Raw genomic sequence first — 19,901 nt, 5'->3', positions numbered from 1 at the left:
GGAGGGGAAGAAGGAAATAGGAAACAGATCAGGAAAAATATTAAGTCATCATCGTCATCGTCATCGTCATCATCTAAACCAACAAAGCACTGATAGCTCCAGACATTATGTCAGACACTAAAATGACTGATATAGGCTCAAGTGGTTTATAAAACCTATAAAAAGACTACACCAGCAAAGTTCCCATTAATCCGTAGAGTTCAGAAACTAAAACAAGGAAAATTTTAGCTTAAAACCTTATCTCAAGAGAATATACACTTCACATGAATAAAAATACCTGAAACCAAACATTTTTAAAACCTCCAATACCCAAAATATAAAGAAAAAAATTAATTCAGAAGACTCATCAATCCATGGAATCACAAAACGGCTGGACAATCTCTCTCTCCCCTCCACACTATCCATCCCATGGAAGACCAAGGGAGATCAGACCTTCCAGACCTATGCACCACCTGGTTGCTGCAAAATCCTATGGAGACTCCTTGTAGAATAGCAGTTTTCCATCTCCAGTGTCTCTCCCTATCATGCAGGAAGCAAGTCTGGCTGTGCTATTGTATTATCATTGTCACCCATCTGCAACATGATACCATACAGATAAGTAAAAAGTACATATTTAGTTCCCTTTCACCAGAAGGTTGAGGCTCAGGTATGGGGTAATTCTCCTGTGTACATGGTGTCTTTCTTTAGGCAGACTCAGTGACTTCAACAGGCTTAATCATGTGATCAGGTTTGTTGCCAGCTGCATAATGCTCCCACATCTGTAGATACAGCCTCTCTAGTTCCATTGTGTATTGCTTGGTGTTGAACAGAGGGCTAGATATTCTCTGCTTCCAGACTTTGCCACGAATTTTCTTCAGGCTGGATAATAAAAAGGAGCCAAGTTTATAAATCACAACAGAAACTCAGAACTAGCTCACATAAATACCTAAACACCTCTGTGGTAAATTACATGGCCAAACTTTTTTTTTTTTTCCATTTATTTTTATTAGTTGGAGGCTAATTACACTTTACATCATTGCAGTAGTTTTTGTCATACATTGGAATGAATTAGCCATGGATTTACATGTATTCCCCATCCCGGTCCCCCCTCCCACCTCCCTCTCCACCCCATCCCTCTGGGTCTTCCCAGTGCACCAGGCCCGAGCACTTGTCTCATGTACCCAACCTGGGCTGGTGATCTGTTTCACCCTAGATAATATACATGTTTCAATGCTGTTCTCTTGAAACATCCCACCCTCGCCTTCTCCCAGAGTCCACAAGTCTGTTCTATACATCTGAGTCTCTTTTTCTGTTTTGCATATAGGGTTATCGTTACCATCTTTCTAAATTCCATATATATGTGTTAGTATACTGTAATGGTCTTTATCTTTCTGGCTTACTTCGCTCTGTATAATGGGCTCCAGTTTCATCTATCTCATTAGAACTGATTCAAATGTATTCTTTTTAATGGCTGAGTAATATTCCATGGTGTATATGTACTACAGCTTCCTCATCCATTCGTCTGCTGATGGGCATCTAGGTTGCTTCCATGTCCTGGCTATTATAAACAGTGCTGCGATGAACATTGGGGTGCACGTGTCTCTTTCAGATCTGGTTTCCTCGGTGTGTATGCCCAGAAGTGGGATTGCTGGGTCATATGGCAGTTCTATTTCCAGCTTTTTAAGAAATCTCCACACTGTTTTCCATAGCGGCTGTACTAATTTGCATTCCCACCAACAGTGTAAGAGGGTTCCCTTTTCTCCACACCCTCTCCAGCATTTATTGCTTGTAGACTTTTGGATAGCAGCCATCCTGACTGGCGTATAATGGTACCTCATTGTGGCTTTGATTTGCATTTCTCTGATAATGAGTGATGTTGAGCATCTTTTCATGTGTTTGTTAGCCATCTGTATGTCTTCCTTGGAGAAATGTCTGTTTAGTTCTTTGGCCCATTTTTTGATTGGGTCATTTATTTTTCTGGAGTTGAGCTGGAGGAGTTGCTTGTATATTTTTGAGATTAATCCTTTGTCTGTTGCTTCATTTGCTATTATTTTCTCCCAATCTGAGGGCTGTCTTTTCACCTTGCTTATAGTTTCCTTTGTTGTGCAAAAGCTTTTAAGTTTCATTAGGTCCCATTTGTTTATTTTTGCTTTTATTTCTAAAATTCTGGGATGTGGGTCATAGAGGATCCTGCTGTGATTTATGTCAGAAAGTGTTTTGCCTATGTTCTCCTCTAGGAGTTTTATAGTTTCTGGTCTCACATTTAGATCTTTAATCCATTTTGAGTTTATTTTTGTGTATGGTGTTAGAAAATGTTCGAGTTTCATTCTTTTACAGGTGGTTGACCAGTTTTCCCAGCACCACTTGTTAAAGAGGTTGTCTTTTTTCCATTGTATATCCTTGCCTCCTTTGTCGAAGATAAGGTGACCATAGGTTCGTGGATTTATCTCTGGGCTTTCTATTCTGTTCCATTGATCTATATTTCTGTCTTTGTGCCAGTACCATACTGTCTTGATGACTGTGGCTTTGTAGTATAGTCTGAAGTCAGGCAGATTGATTCCTCCAGTTCCATTCTTCTTTCTTAGGATGACTTTGGTTATTCGAGGTTTTTTGTATTTCCATACAAATTGTGAAATTATTTGTTCTAGTTCTGTGAAAAATACCGTTGGTAGTTTGATAGGGATTGCATTGAATCTATAGATTGCTTTGGGCAGTATAGCCATTTTGACAATATTGATTCTTCCAATCCATGAACACGGTATATTTCTCCATCTGTTTGTATCCTCTTTGATTTCTTTCATCAGTGTTTTATAGTTTTCTATGTATAGGTCTTTTGTTTCTTTAGGTAGATATACTCCTAAGTATTTTATTCTTTTTGTTGCAGTGGTGAATGGTATTGTTTCCTTAATTTCTCTTTCTGTTTTCTCATTGTTAGTGTATAGGAATGCAAGAGATTTCTGTGTGTTAATTTTATATCCTGCAACTTTACTGTATTCATTGATTAGCTCTAGTAATTTTCTGGTAGAGTCTTTAGGGTTTTCTATGTAGAGGATCACGTCATCTGCAAACAGAGAGAGTTTCACTTCTTCTTTTCCTATCTGGATTCCTTTTACTTCTTTTTCTGCCCTGATTGCTGTGGCCAGCACTTCCAAAACTATGTTGAGTAGTAGTGGTGAGAGTGGGCACCCTTGTCTTGTTCCTGATTTCAGGGGAAATGCTTTCAATTTTTCACCATTGAGGGTGATGCTTGCTGTGGGTTTGTCATATATAGCTTTTATTATGTTGAGGTATGTTCCTTCTATTCCTGCTTTCTGGAGAGTTTTAATCATAAATGGATGTTGAATTTTGTCAAAGGCTTTTTCTGCATCTATTGAGATAATCATATGGTTTTTATCTTTCAATTTGTTAATGTGGTGTATTACATTGATTGATTTGTGGATATTAAAGAATCCTTGCATTCCTGGGATAAAGCCCACTTGGTCATGATGTATGATTTTTTTAATATGTTGTTGGATTCTGTTTGCTAGAATTTTGTTAAGGATTTTTGCATCTATGTTCATCAGTGATATTATGGCCAAACTTTTTTATAAGATTTTCTCTTCTGACTGGCCCCCCATTACCTCAATGCTAAAAAAGTGAAAGGTCACGACTAACAAAATATTAAACACCTATAATGGAGTTCACCCCCACATTCTGTGAAAAAATTTAATTCTTTCCTAAACAAGTATATCCAAGAGATATCATGCTTTCTCCATTCATCTTATTTCTACCTTTAAAATAAAAACAATTCCTGGCAATGACACATATCTATTCCTATGTACTACTGGTTAGAATGTAAACTGCTTTACTCTTTCAATAAGCAATTTAGCAATGTGTCTGTTAGAACCATAAATGTTCATAACTGTATGATCAATAACCTTTTAAATCTATTCAAAAGAAATAATCAGAGATGCAGACACATCTGGCCATGCAAAGATGTTCACTGAAGCACCATTCACAATAGCTAAGGCACAAACAGATGGAAGTATTCATTTTATGAATATTTTAATGAAATAGGAAAACACTCCAGGGGAACAATGCAATGTCTACTGCTATAATTTTCCCCTTGTACATGAACTGAATTGTTTATTTAGATACAAAAAAAGTGTTCCCAATAATAGTGGGGAATTTAATACCTCACTCACTCCTATAGATAGATCAACCAAACAGAAAATTAGCAAGGAAACACAAGCTTTAAACTATACAATGGACCAGTTAGACCTAATCGCTATTTACAGGGTATTTCAACCCAAAATAGTAGATTTCACCTTTTTCTCAAGTGCACATGGAACATTCTCCAAGACAGATCACATCCTGGGCCAAAAATCTAGCCTTGGCAAATTTTAAAAAATTTAAATAATTTCAAGCTTTTTTTCTGATCACAATGTACATACCAACTACAGGGGGGGAAAAAACTATAAAAAACAAACATATGGAAACTAAACAACATGCTTCTGAATAATCAACAGATTATGGAAAAAATCAAAAAGGAAATCAAAATATGCATAGAAACAAATGAAAATGAAAACATGACAACCAAAAACCTATGGGATTCAGTTAAATCCATAAGAGGGAGGTTCATAGCAATACAAGTCTACCTCAAGAAAGAAGAAAAACATCAAATAAACAACCTAACTTTACACCTAAAGCACCTAGAAAAAGAAAAGAACCACCCCAAAGTTAGCATAAGGAAAGAAATTATAAAAACGAGAGAAGAAATAAGTGAAAAATTAATGAAGGAGACTATAGCAAACATCAACAAAACTAAAAGCTGGTTCTTTGAGAAGATAAATAAAATAGACAAACCATTAGCCAGACTCATCAAGGAAAAAAAGGGAGAAGAATCAAATCAACAAAATCAGAAATGAAAATGGAGAAATCACAACAGACAACACAAATACAAAGGATCATAAGCTACTATGATCATATGATCATATTATGATCATAAGCTACATATGACTACTATCAGCGACTATATGCCAATAAAATGGACAACTTGGAAGAAATGGACAAATTCTTAGAAAAGTACAACTTTCCAAAACTGAACCAGGAAGAAATGGAAAATCTTAATAGACCCATCACAAGCACGGAAACTGAAACTGTAATCAGAAATCTTCCAGCCAACAAAAGCCCAGGACCAGACGGCTTCACAGCTAAATTCTACCGAAAACTTAGAGAAGAGCTAACACCTATCCTACTCAAACTCTTTCAGAAAATTGCAGAGGAAGGTAAACCCCCAAACTCATTCTATGAGGCTACCATCACATTAATCTAACAAAACCAGACAAAGATGCCACAAAAAAAGAAAACTACAAGCCAATATCACTGATGAACATAAATGCAAAAATACTCAACAAAATTCTACCAAACAGAATCCAACAACATATTAAAAAGATCACACATCATGACCAAGTCGGCTTTATTCCAGGGATGCAAGGATTCTTCAATATTTGCAAATCAATCAATGTGATATACCATATTAACAAATTGAAAGATAAATACCATATGATTATCTCAACAGATGCAGAGAAAGCCTTTGACAAAATTCAACACCCATTTATGATAAAAACTCTCCAGAAAGCAGGCATAGAAGAAATATACCTCAACATAATAAAAGCCATATACAACAAACCCACAGCAAACATTATTCTCAACAGCAAAAAACTGAAAAGCATTTCCTCTAAAATTAGGAATAAGACAAGGGTGCCCACTCTCACCACTACTATTCAACCTAGTTTTGGAAGTCCTAGCCACAGCAACCAAAGAAAAGAAATAAAAGGAATCCAGATTGGAAAAGAAGTAAAATTCTGTTTGCAGATGACATGATCCTCTATATAGAAAACCCTCAAGATACCACCAGAAAACTACTAGAGTTAATCAATGAAGTAAATTTGCAGGATATAAAATTAATACAAAGAAATCCCTTGCATTCCTATACACTGTGATGTATATGAAAAAAAGAGACAGAAATTAAGGAAACAATCCCATTCTCCATTACAAGGAAAAGAGTAAAATACTTAGGAATAAATTTTCCTAAACAAAAATCTATATATAGAAAACTATAAAATACTGATGAAAGAAATCAAAGATGACACAAATAGATGGAGAAATATACCACATTCATGGATTGGAATAATCAATATAGTGAAAATGATTATACTACTCAAAGTAATCTAAAGATTCAGTGCAATCCCTATCTAGAAACCAATGGTATTTTTCACAGAACTAGAACAAATAATTTCAGTTTGTATGGAAACACAAAAAACCTCGAATAGCCAAAGCAATCTTGGGAAAGAAGAATGGAACCAGAGGAATCAACCTTCCTGACTTCAGACTATACTACAAAACTACAGTCATCAGGACAGTATGGTACTGGCATAAAGACAGAAATCTAGATCAATGGAACAAAATAGAAAGCCCAGAGAGAAAACCATGTACCTGTGGACATCTTATCTTTGGCAAAGGAGGCAAAAATATACAGTGGAGAAAAGACAATCTCTTTATCAAGTGGTGCTGGGAAAACTGGTCAACCATGTGTAAAAGAATGAAATTAGAAGACTTTCTAACACCATATGCAAAAATAAACTCAAAATGGATTAAAGGTCTAAATGTAAGATCAGATACTACAATTCTTAGAGAAAAACATAGGCAGAACACTCTGACATAAGTCACAGCAAGAACCTCTATGACCCACTTCCCAGAGTAATGGAAATAAAAACAAAAATAAACAGTATGGGACCTAATTAAACTTAAAAGCTTTTGCACAACAATGGAAACTGTAAGCAAGGTGAAAAGGCATCTTCAGAATGAGAGAAAATAATAGCAAATGAAACAACTGCCAAAGAATTAATCGCCAAAATACACAAGTAGCTCATGAAGCTCAATACCAGAAAAATGAACAACCCAATCAAAAAGTGGGCGAAAGAACTAAACAGACATTTCTCCAATGAAGACATACAGATGGCTAATAATTCATGAAAAGGTGCTCAACATCAATCATTATTTAGAGAAATGCAAATCAAAACCACAATGAGGTATCACTTCATGTGGGTCAGAATGGCTGCCATCAAAAAGTCTACAAACAATAAATGCTGGAGAGGGTGTGGAGAAAAGGGAACCCTCTTACACTGTTGGTGGGAAGGCAAACTAGTACAGCCGCTATGGAGAACAGTGTGGAGATACCTTAAAAAACAGCAATTAGAACTGCCATATGACCCAGAAATCCTACTGCTAGGCATACACACCAAGAAAACCACAATTGAAAAAGACACATGTACCCCAATGTTCATTGCATCACTGTTTACAATAGCTAGCACATGGAAACAACCTAGATGTCCATCAGCAGGTGAACAGATTAGGAAGTTGTGGTACATATACACAATGGAATATTACTCGGCTATGAAAAAGAATGTATTTGAGTCAGTTCTAATGAGGTGGATGAAACCGGAGCCTATTATGCAGAGTGAAGTAAGTCAGAAAGAGAAACTCCAATACAGTGTATTAATACATATATATGGAATTCAGAAAGACAGTAATGACAATCCTATATTCAAGGCAGCAGAAGAGACAAAGATGTAAAGAACAGACTTTTGCACTATGTGGGAGAAGGCGAGTGTCAGATGATTTTAGAATTGAAATATGTATATTACCATACGTAAAAAGATGACCAGTGCAAGTTTGATGCACGAAGCAGGGCACTCAAAGCTGGTGCTCTGGGACAACCCAGAGGGATGGGGTGGTAAGGGAGATGGGATGGGGGTTCAGGATGGGAGGACACATGTGCACCCATGGCTGATTCATGTCAATGTATGGCAGAAATCACAATAGTGTAAAGTAATTATCCTCCAATTAAAATATTTTTTTAAAGTGTTCCTAATATCACTTGTTCAGAAACAGGAAAAAAAAACAATCAATTCTTCTGGTAACAGAGAAAAAAATTCTCTCTTGACTCTTGTTCTAAATATATCATTTGTCATGAAACCATTCTTATACAGAGACAATTTTTATTACTTTAAAATCAGAAGCTGGAATACTCCTGAAGTTTTTTAATTAATTAAAATGTTATTTATTGTTTGCCGTGCCAGAACTAGTAAAATGGCTATGCATATCCGTTGGCCTCAAACCAACTATAACCATATTAATGTTATCTTCCAAATAAAATTCTGAATGTCAGCAGAATGGTTAAACTGTGCTGCATCCATATACTGAAACATTACTCAGCAATAAAAGGGAATGAGTTACTGATATCAGCCAACAACATGGATGAATCTCAAAACGTTATCCTGAGTGAAAGAAGCCTTCAGAGTACATAATGTATGATTCCATTTATATGAGGTTCTAGTAAGACTAAGTAAATTATGTTCACGCATGTGTATGTGCTAAGTTGCTTCAGTCGTGTCCGACTCTGCGACCCCATGGACTGTAGGCTCCTCTGTCCATAGGATTCTCCAGGCAAGGATACTGGAGTGGGTTGTCATGCCCTCCTCCAGGGAATCTTCCCAAGCCAGGGATTAGACCTGTATCTCTTACATCTCCTGCATTTCAGGCAGGTTCTTTACCACTAGTGCCACCTAGTAAGCCCCAAATAAACTATGGTGGAAAAAAATTCAAGACAGTGGTTATCTCAGGGCTGGTAAGGTAGACCAACTGAAAAGGGGTGTGAAGCAACCTTCTGGAGTGATGGTAATATGCTATATCTTGTTGGAGGTTTGGCTTATAAACGTATTTCTCAAAACTCACTTCAGATTTGTGTATTCCAGTTTGGGATTAGCAGATACTATATGTAGCATATACATACACACACATGTATATAGTATATATAAAATAAACGAGGCCCTACTTTATAGCACAAGGAACTATATTCAATATCCCATAATAAAAATCATAATGGAAAAGAAAATGAAAAATGTGTGTGTATATAACTGAACCAATTCTGCTATACACCAGAAACACAATGTTGTAAATCAACTACACTTCAATTAACAGAATTAATTTAAAAAAAGATTTATGCATTCCACTGTATTTAAATTTTACTTCAAAAGAAAAGAGAAACAAATATTAAACTCTTAATGATGTCCATTCTGAAGTAAAAACACTGATGTCTGTAATTTACTTCAAATAAGATGGATTACTAAATGGGTATAGAAATAAACAGATGGTAAAGTAATTAGCCTCCAACTAATAAAAATAAATGAAAAAAAACAAAAATAAAAAAAAGAAGTAAACAGATGAAATAAATGTGGTAAAAGTATAGAGGAATATTAGTGGTGGAAGCTAGGTGATAAGTATGTGTTTATTATAAAACTGAAATTTTTCACAACAAAATCTTGGGGAAAAGCATTATTTATATGAAATCAGCTAAGTTCCAAAAACGTAAAAAAAAATACACTAAATTATTTACTGTAGTTATCTCTGGGATGATGGACATGAAGCTTCATATTTAATGCCCAGTCTCAAATTTTTCACTTATTTTTCTTAGCTATATATGATGTTCCATGGAGAAAATTTTGAAAATAAATAAATGCTTAACATACATCTGTTGAATGCTATGTACCAAGAACTGTTGTAAGCGCTTCACATGGAACACCTTTTTAAAATCCTCACATCTCTGCAAGGTAGGTACTATCATTCATCCCCATTTTGCAGACGGAAAAACCGAGGCACATAAAGACTAACTTGTCCAAAGTCACAAAAATTATGAGAGCCTGGATTCAAACCCAGGAAATCTAACTCAAAGAGGGTGCTTTTTTAAGCTTCTACATAATATGCTACTTCTCAGGAACAAAAAATCACCAGTAATACCCAAAGAAAATCTCATTTAAGTAATACACTGTTTTATTGTATGGCTAAAGCATCATTTATCTAAGCATTTAAGTTGTACCCAAATATCATTATAAGGATATTATTAGGGTCAAAGATTCAGCTTTTTTTAAAGCTTTAAAAAGATTGCACAAATTTATTTACCAATGTATGAAAAGGCCAGCACCTCAATGCTCCCTCATCATTGGTATCATATTAAAAGTCTTTCACTTTATAGCCAAATAATGGGTATACCTCAATGTTATTTTATTTCTGCTAGGGAATTCCCTTGTAGTTCAGTGGTTAGGCCTTTGCACTTTCCCTGCCCAAGGGCATGGGTTCAGTTCCTGGCCAGGGAACTAAGATCCCGCAAGCAGCATGGCACAGCCAAAAAATAAATACATAAATATTTATTTCTACAACAGAGGATAAAACTTTTTCTACTTTGGTCAGTTGTCATTTCCTTGTTTAGTTTCCTATTAAGGGATTTAAAATGTAAATATTCTTCAGTCTTTATATATTGGCAATCCAGTGGTTAAGACTCCACAGTTTCACTGGAGGAGGCAAGGTTTGATCCCTGGTTGGAGAACTAAGATCCCTCATTCCTCACAGCACAGCCAAAATGAATAAATTAAATAAAAAATAAAAAGTTCTTATCTCATCCAGAGAGCATACAACTAATTCACTTAATTTATATTATCCTTATGATTTCACTTTATAACACCTACATTCTCTCTAAATTTTCCTTATTTCCTTCACTATACCATATAATTTTTCATGGAAAAGTTTACTTACTATTCTAGATCAGTCCCCAGCTTCACAGCTATGTCTTCATATTCTTGTCTATTTTTAGCAATAAGCTCAAGACAACCTAAACAAGTGAGCTGGGAAGCCGCAACTCGAGAAGCAAGAGTCTCTCCTGCAGTAAAAAAGATAATAATTGCACATCTGAGAATGCAAACAGCACACAGTTATTAATGTTATTTTATGCTTAAATATCCATACAATGCAGATGAGGCATGTTCAGACTTGAACAAGTCTCATTTTCTATCATTTTGCCCTAAATATTGCTTCTAGTACCTATGATTTCACCTGGAAGTGTTTCTTCCAAGGAGATTTTAAAAAGAATAAGAAAGCAACTCACCTGGCATAGTCACCATGGGTGTCCCTGCCCAGAGAACATCCATCCCTGTGGTGTGCCCATTACAAAGGGGAGTGTCTAGACAGACATCAGCCAGTTGGCCTCTCCGGACATGTTCCTCTTTAGGAGCAACAGGTGAAAAAATGATGCGATTCTGAGGAAGTCCCATGTTCTGTGCATATTGTTGAATATTAGGTTCTCCTACTGCTGGAAAACGTAACAGCCACAGTACACTATTGGGAACACGCTTCAGAATCTAAAATAGGGAAAACAAGAACAAGTATTAATAGCTCTGCCCTTCTCAAGAAAGGCTCCCATAAACTTCTAGTAATTCTACCATATACTATATTCTATGCTTTTCACCCAGAAAGCAGCCTACTGTGAACTTACGTTTTTCTTTCACATAGATGAATTAGATCAACACAGTTCAAAGAAACAGGAGACTGATGCAAGAAGCACAAAACAAGTAACTAATTGGAAAAATCTGAGGCAGCTATGCCCTGTGGGAACTGATACTAGGAGTGGTTTTTGTCCACAACATAGGAATTTTCCATTTCAAGTTTCAAATTCCCCAACATGGTACAACAAACAAAGTTAGCTCACACTTGCCAAACTTTATTTGCCCAATCTAGATCAGGGGTCGGCAGATTTTTTCTGTAAAGGACCAGAGAGCAAATATTTTTGCTTTTGATGCCAGCATGGACTCTGTCATAACTATTCAATTCTGCCCTCATCACTGGAAAGCAGCCACAGACAATATGTAAATCAGTAGTCATAGCTGTATGTCAATAAAATTTTATTTATAAAAACAAGCAGTTGGGACTTCCCTGGCAGTCCAGTGGTTAAGACTGTGCTTCCACCACAGGGGGTATGGGTTTGATCCCTGATTGGGGAACTAAGATCTGGCATGCCTCACATTGTGACCAAAAACAAACCAAAAAACCAAACAAACAAAACAAGAACAAGAAGCGGACTGGATTTGGCCCACTGGCCACAGTTTGTCAACCTGATTTAGATCTACGTCTATTTAATTAAGTTAACCATCCCTTCACTGAAAGTCATGAAAACAGAGATTTCAGAATTTAGGGTATTTCAGATTTTTAAAAAGTAGTACAGTAAGTATAAATTGCATAATGTGCTCAGCAGCAACTCCCTATAAACAAACATATTAATATCTTTCCATCAAGATGTAGGAATATTCATACTAAATGGAATAAAATAAAGAATCATAAATAGCTTAACATCATTTCAGGCAGTTTTGCTACCAAATAAATTTACTGAAAACTTATGAACATGTTTTTGGTTTTCAGGTTTTTTGAAATGCAGAAGTGAAGACTAAGGGATAGTAAACCTGAACTCATCTGCTTCCTCTTCTCCCCCACTCTCTCTCTTCCTTTAAAAAAAGAAAACAGACCAAAAAACCCAGATATTGGTCAGAAAAAAAGTCAACCAAGAATTATCTCCATTTTAGCTCTATGGAATAAAAACCAGATATGGATAGCAAAGTTTAGAACCTTCAGAGGTCCTGCTTACGTGAAGTGGTACGATGAAATGACTGATAGATAATGGCTTAAACCAATTCCTTCCTAGTTTTAACTCCATGATACTCCAAGAATGACACTAAACACAGATAAATATACATTAACAGCTTTACTATCAGCTTAGACCATGAGTTGGCAAATATAGCCTAAAAGCCCAATCTGACATATCTCATGTATTGCCCACTTTTGTAAATAAAAATTTACTGGAACATACCTACACTCATTCATTTACATTAAGTATGGTGTTTTCCTGTTACAATGGCAGAACTGAGTAGAGATGACAGACAGTATGGACTGAGAAACCAAAAATATTTACCATTTGACCTGAAGAAGTATGCTTTTAAACACATAAATTTTCAAAGTTCATAATGTGATAGTTAGACACATGAAAGAAAATAAAAAACTGCTGAAATCTACAGCTTTTTTGGAAATTAGACATGAGCACAATAGTTCCTGAATGGGGGTGGGAGAGGGGCAGGCAGCCTCAGCAAGATGGCCTATATACATTATCTTTTCTAGAATCTCTAGACATTAATAATGAATCTACACATACTCACATTTGCCCACATCTGCAAAGTGGAAGGGTCAATTTTATATAACTGATTAAAGTTACAGTACACAATTGCATCTTCTGGTAACCCATACTGAGAACGTGTCGTAACAATAATGGTACGAGGAACCTCTTCTCCAGTGGCAGCCTTATTGTTGATCTACAAGAAAAAGAATATGATGATTATACTTAAAGTCAACATACTCCAATATTTTTCAATCAATAAAGAATCCTTATGATGCAAAGTGGTATAACCATTGAAAGTCATATAACTAGGGGGAGGAGCCAAGAGGGCGGAGGAATAGGACGGGGAGATCACTTTCTCCCCTACAAATTCATCGAAAGAACATTTGAACGCTGAGCAAATTTCACGAAACAACTTCTGATCGCTAGCAGAGGACATCAGGCGCCCAGAAAAGCAGCCCATTGTCTTCAAAGGGAGGTAGGACAAAATATAAAAGATAAAAAGGGAGACAAAAGAGCTACGGACGGTGACCCGTCCCGGGAAGGGAGTCTTAATAGAGGAAGTTCCCAATCACCAGGAAACCCTCGCACTGGCGGGACTGGGGGAAGTTTCCGGCAATCTAACTGGGAGGAAAAATTAAATAAGGCCCACAGATTACGTGCCTAAAAGCAACTCGCAGCAGAAAAGTACCCCAGACGCCCGCACCCGCCAGCAACAAGCGGGGGAAGAACGGAGAGGAGCGGGTGGCATTGCTTAGGGTAAGGACCGGCCTGAAGACCCTGAGAGCAATCGGAGGGAGCTTTTTTTAAACGGTGGGACAAAATTAACCGGTCGGAACACACTGCCTGCAGTTCGCAAAACAAAGGGACTGAGAAAGTCCAGAAAAGAGCCGGCCCGTCCCCGCTGGAGGTAGGAGGCAGGGGGAAGGGGAAAAGGGCAAACTCAGCCCCTGAGAAGCCACCCCCTCCCACACTGCAAACAGGCCCCTGGTTCCTATCTAAAAACTTCCTGAGACCCGACTGGCGGCACGCGCTGGGGCCGCGGAGGGGAAAAGCGCGCCGTACCCGGAGAGTGCTCCCAAGCCTCTGGCTGCCTGGGCCGCTCGACGTGGAGGGAAAAGGCGCGCTGCACCCGGACAGAGTGCGCCCAAGCCCCTGGCTGCCCGAACCGCTCAGGCCGGGAAAGGCACAAAACGCAGGCGCAACCGAATCCGCGCTTTTGTGGAGTACCCGAAAACTGGAACCGCACTCAACGCAGGGCCCGCTCCATATAGAGCAGCCGGGAGCCTGAGCAGTGTAGACGGGGAAAACACTGACACCCATGAGCGGGGCAAACCCAGGGTGGCCGGTGAGTGCTAGCCACACGGAGCGGTATCTGTCTGCAGCGCCGTGCCCTCCCCGTAGCAGGACTAAACTGAACTAGCGAACCTAAATAAGAGATCACCTCCGCCCGCCTGTGTCAGGGCGGAAATTAGACACCGAAAGGAAGCCAAAATAAACAAAGGGAACCGCTTCAGAAAGGACCGGTGCAACAGATTAAAATCCCTGAAGGTAACACCGACTACACCGGAAGGAGCCTATAGATATCTAGAAGTGTAAGCTGGAAAGAGGAGCTATCTGAAATTGAACTGAACCTACACTGACCGCAACAACTCCAGAGGAATTCCTAGATATATATGTATTTTTTTAATTAAAAAAAAAAAATTTTTTTTTCTTTCCTTTTTATTTTTTAATTTTTCTCTTTTCTTTTAAAACTCCCTATTACTCCCCCATTACTCCTCATCTTTCATTTTCATATATTTTTACGTTTTTTATAATTAGGAAAAAAAAATTTTTTTTTTTAATTTTTTATTTTTTCTCTTTTATTTTCTTTTAAAATTCCCTATTACTCCCCCATTAATCCTCATCTTTCATTTTCATATATTTTTATGTTTTTTTTAATTAGGAAAAAAAATTTTCTTTCCTTTTTTTTTTAAATTTTTTATTTTTTCTCTTATTTTCTTTTAAAATTCCCTATTACTCCCCCATTACTCCTCAACTTTCATTTTCATATATTTTTACTTTTTTTTAATTAGGGAAAAAAAATTTTTTTTTCCTTTTCTTGTTTTTCTCTTCTATTTCCTTTTAAAGTCCTCTAATATTCCTCTATTATTCCTTAATTTTCATTTTCATTTCATTATAACCTTGCCCAAAAAAAAAAGAGAGAAACCCTATTTTTAAACCAAACTTCATACACATTTCTAATTTTTTTGTGTGTTTTTGTTTTTAGATATTGTATTTCAATGAGTCTAACCTCTACACTAGATTTTTAATCTTTGTTTTTCAGTATGTGATATAAATTTTGGACATTTAAGAATCCAATATTCAGTTCCCATTTCTATTCAGGAGTGTGGTGATTACTCTTCCACTTTTAACTCTCTGTTTTCTACCTCAGAACACCTCTATTTCCTCCTTTCCCCTTCTCTTCCCAATCCAATTCTGTGAATCTTTGTGGGTGTCTGGACAACAGAGAACACTTTGGGAACAGATAACTGCGTAGATCTGTCTCTCTCCTCCTGAGTCCCCTTTTTCTCCTCCTGCTCACCTCTATCTCCTTCCTCCCTCTCCTATTCTTCATGTAACTCTGAATCTCTCTGGCTGTCTCTCACAGTGGAGAATCTTTTCACCATTAACCTAGAAGTTTTATTATCAGTGCTGTATAGTTGGAGAAGTCTTGAGACTATTGGAAGAATAAAACTGAAATCCAGAGGCAGGAGACTTAAGCCCAAAACCTGAGAAAACCAGATAACTCCTGACTACACGGAACATTAAGGAATAAGAGACCATCCAAAAGCCTCCATACCTACACTAAAACCAACCACCACCCAAGAGCCAATAAGCTCTAGTACAAGATATACCACGCAAATTCTTTAGCAACGCAGGAACATAGACCTGAGTGTCAACACACAGGCTCTCCAAAGTCACACCTAACACAAAGACCCATTGCAAAACTCATTACTGGACAATCCACTGCACTCCAGAGAGAAGAAATCCAATTCCACGCACCAGAACGCTGACACAAGCTTCCCTAACCAGGAAACCTTGACAAACCAATCGTCCAACCCCACCCACTGGGTGAAACCTCCACAATAAAAAGGAACCACAGACCACAAGAATATAGAAAGCCCACTCCAGACACAGCAATCTAAACAAGATGAAAAGGCAGAGAAATACCCAACAGGTAAAGGAACATGGAAAAAGCCCACCAAGTCAAACAAAAGAGGAAGAAATAGGGAATCTACCTGAAAAAGAATTTAGAATAATGATAATAAAAATGATCCAAAATCTTGAAAACAAAATGGAGTTACAAATAAATAGCCTGGAGACAAAGATTAAGAAGATGTAAGAAAGGTTTAACAAGGACCTAGAAGAAATAAAAAAAAGTCAATTAAAAATTAATAATGAAATAAATGAGATCAAAAACACTCTGGAGGGAACCATGAGTAGAATAACAGAGACAGAAGATAGGATAAGTGAGTTAGAAGATAAAATGGTGGAAATAAATGAAGCAGAGAGGAAAAAAGAATCAAATGAGGACAACCTCAGGGACCTCTGGGACAATGTGAAACGCCCCAACATTCGAATCATAGGAGTCCCAGAAGAAGAAGACAAAAACAAAGGCCATGAGAAGTTACTCGAGGAGATAATAGCTGAAAACTTCCCTAAAATGGGGAAGGAAGTAGCCACCCAAGTCCAAGAAACCCAGAGAGTCCCAAACAGGATAAACCCAAGGCGAAACACCCCAAGACACATATTAATCAAATTAACAAAGATCAAACACAAAGAACAAATATTAAAAGCAGCAAGGCAGAAACAACAAATAACACACAAAGGGATTCCCATAAGGATAACAGCTGATCTATCAATAGAAACCCTTCAGGCCAGAAGGGAATGGCAGGACATACTTAAAGTAATGAAAGAGAATAACCTACAACCTAGATTACTCTACCCAGCAAGGATCTCATTCAGATATGAAGGAGAACTCAAAAGCTTTACAGACAAGCAAAAGCTGAGAGAATTCAGCACCACCAAACCAGCTCTTCAACAAATACTAAAGGATCTTCTCTAGACAGGAAACACAGAAAGGTGGTGTAAACGTGAACCCCAAACAACAAAATAAATGGCAACGGGACCATACCTATCAATAATTACCTTAAATGTAAATGGGTTGAATGCCCCAACCAAAAGACAAAGGCTGGCTGAATGGATACAAAAGCAAGACCCCTATATATGCTGTCTACAAGAGACCCACCTCAAAACAAGGGACACATACAGACTAAAAGTGAAGGGCTGGAAAAAAATATTCCACGCAAACGGAGACCAAAAGAAAGCAGGAATCACAATACTCATATCAGATAAAATAGACTTTCAAATAAAGGCTGTGAAAAGAGACAAAGATGGACACTAGATAATGATCAAAGGATCAATCCAAGAAGATATAACAATTATAAATATATATGCACCCAACATAGGAGCACCGCAATATGTAAGGCAAACACTAACGAGTATGAAAGAGGAAATTAATAGTAACACAATTATAGTAGGAGACTTTAATACCCCACTCACAACTATGGATAGATCAACTAAACAGAAAATGAACAAGGAAACACAAACTTTAAAGGACACAATGGACCAGCTAGACCTTATTGACATCTATAGGACGTTTCACCCCAAAACAATCAACTTCACCTTTTTCTCAAGTGCACATGGAACCTTCTCCAGAATAGATCACATCCTGGGCCATAAATCTAGTCTTGGTAAATTCAAAAAGATTGAAATCATTCCAGTCATCTTTTCTGACCACAGTGCAGTAAGATTAGATCTCAATTACAGGAAAAAAATTATTAAAAATTCAAACATATGGAGGCTAAACAACACGCTTCTGAATAACCAACAAATCATAGAAGAAATCAAAAAAGAAATCAAAATATGCATAGAAATGAATGAAAATGAAACCACAACAACCCAAAACCTATGGGACACTGTAAAAGCAGTGCTAAGGGGAAGATTCATAGCATTACAGGCCTACCTCAAGAAACAAGAAAAAAGTCAAATAAATAACCTAACTCTACACCTAAAGCAACTAGAGAAGGAAGAAATGAAGAACCCCAGGGTTAATAGAAGGAAAGAAATCTTAAAAATTAGGGCAGAAATAAATGCAAAAGAAACTAAAGAGACCATAGCAAAAATCAACAAAGCTAAAAGCTGGTTTTTTGAAAAAATAAACAAAATTGGCAAACCATTAGCAAGACTCATTAAGAAACAAAGGGAGAAGAACCAAATTAACAAAATTAGAAATGAAAATGGAGAGATCACAACAGACAACACTGAAATACAAAGGATCATAAGAGACTACTACCAGCAGCTCTATGCCAATAAAATGGACAACTTGGAAGAAATGGACAAGTTCTTAGAGAAGTATAACTTTCCAACACTGAATCAGGAAGAAATAGAAGATCTTAACAAACCCATCACAAGCAAGGAAATCGAGACTGTAATCAGAAATCTTCCAGCAAACAAAAGCCCAGGACCAGATGGCTTCACAGCTGAATTCTACCAAAAATTTAGGGAAGAGCTAAACATCTATCTTACTCAAACTCTTCCAGAAAATTGCAGAAGAAGGTAAACTTCCAAACTCATTCTATGAGGCCACCATCACCCTAATTCCAAAACCAGACAAAGATGCCACAAAAAAAGAAAACTACAGGCCAATATCACTGATGAACATAGATGCAAAAATCCTTAACAAAATTCTAGCAAACAGAATCCAACAACATATTAAAAAAATCATACACCATGACCAAGTGGGCTTTATCCCAGGAATGCAAGGATTCTTTAATATCCACAAATCAATCAATGTAATACACCACATTAACAAATTGAAAGATAAAAACCATATGATTATCTCAATAGATGCAGAAAAAGCCTTTGACAAAATTCAACATCCATTTATGATTAAAACTCTCCAGAAAGCAGGAATAGAAGGAACATACCTCAACATAATAAAAGCTATATATGACAAACCCACAGCAAGCATCACCCTCAATGGTGAAAAATTGAAAGCATTTCCCCTGAAATCAGGAACAAGACAAGGGTGCCCACTCTCACCACTACTACTCAACATAGTTTTGGAAGTGCTGGCCACAGCAATCAGGGCAGAAAAAGAAGTAAAAGGAATCCAGATAGGAAAAGAAGAAGTGAAACTCTCTCTGTTTGCAGATGACATGGTCCTCTACATAGAAAACCCTAAAGACTCCACCAGAAAATTACTAGAGCTAATCAATGAATACAGTGAAGTTGCAGGATATAAAATTAACACACAGAAATCTCTTGCATTCCTATACACTAACAATGAGAAAACAGAAAGAGAAATTAAGGAAACAATACCATTCACCACTGCAACAAAAAGAATAAAATACTTAGGAGTATATCTACCTAAAGAAACAAAAGACCTATACATAGAAAACTATAAAACACTGATGAAAGAAATCAAAGAGGACACAAACAGATGGAGAAATATACCGTGTTCATGGATTGGAAGAATCAATATTGTCAAAATGGCTATACTACCCAAAGCAATCTATAGATTCAATGCAATCCCTATCAAACTACCAACGGTATTTTTCACAGAACTAGAACAAATAATTTCACAATTTGTATGGAAATACAAAAAACCTCGAATAGCCAAAGTAACCTTGAGAAAGAAGAATGGAACTGGAGGAATCAACCTGCCTGACTTCAGACTATACTACAAAGCCACAGTCATCAAGACAGTATGGTACTGGCACAAAGACAGAAATATAGATCAATGGAACAGAATAGAAAGCCCAGAGATAAATCCACGAACCTA

At 37.1% G+C, this 19,901-nt stretch overlaps 1 protein-coding gene across 4 annotated transcripts in view; it reads right to left on the bottom strand.

Moving 5' to 3' along the window:
- Window positions 1–132: 132 nt before the first annotated feature.
- OGT (O-linked N-acetylglucosamine (GlcNAc) transferase) overlaps window positions 133–19,901 on the bottom strand; it is a 52,564-nt gene continuing 32,795 nt past the window's right edge. For all 4 annotated transcript variants that reach the window (XM_070462052.1, XM_070462053.1, XM_070462054.1 and 1 more), the window contains 4 exons: window positions 13,056–13,208; window positions 10,961–11,213; window positions 10,612–10,735; window positions 133–858 (listed from right to left, as the gene is read on the bottom strand). In XM_070462052.1, coding sequence (XP_070318153.1) covers window positions 684–858; window positions 10,612–10,735; window positions 10,961–11,213; window positions 13,056–13,208 — 705 coding nt within the window. In that variant the 3' untranslated portion in view covers window positions 133–683. The remainder of the gene's footprint in view (window positions 859–10,611; window positions 10,736–10,960; window positions 11,214–13,055; window positions 13,209–19,901) is intronic.

Source organism: Odocoileus virginianus, chromosome X, assembly GCF_023699985.2.
Source record: "Odocoileus virginianus isolate 20LAN1187 ecotype Illinois chromosome X, Ovbor_1.2, whole genome shotgun sequence".
Classification (NCBI taxonomy): Eukaryota; Metazoa; Chordata; class Mammalia; order Artiodactyla; family Cervidae; genus Odocoileus; species Odocoileus virginianus.
This window is presented reverse-complemented; position numbering and strand designations above follow the sequence as displayed.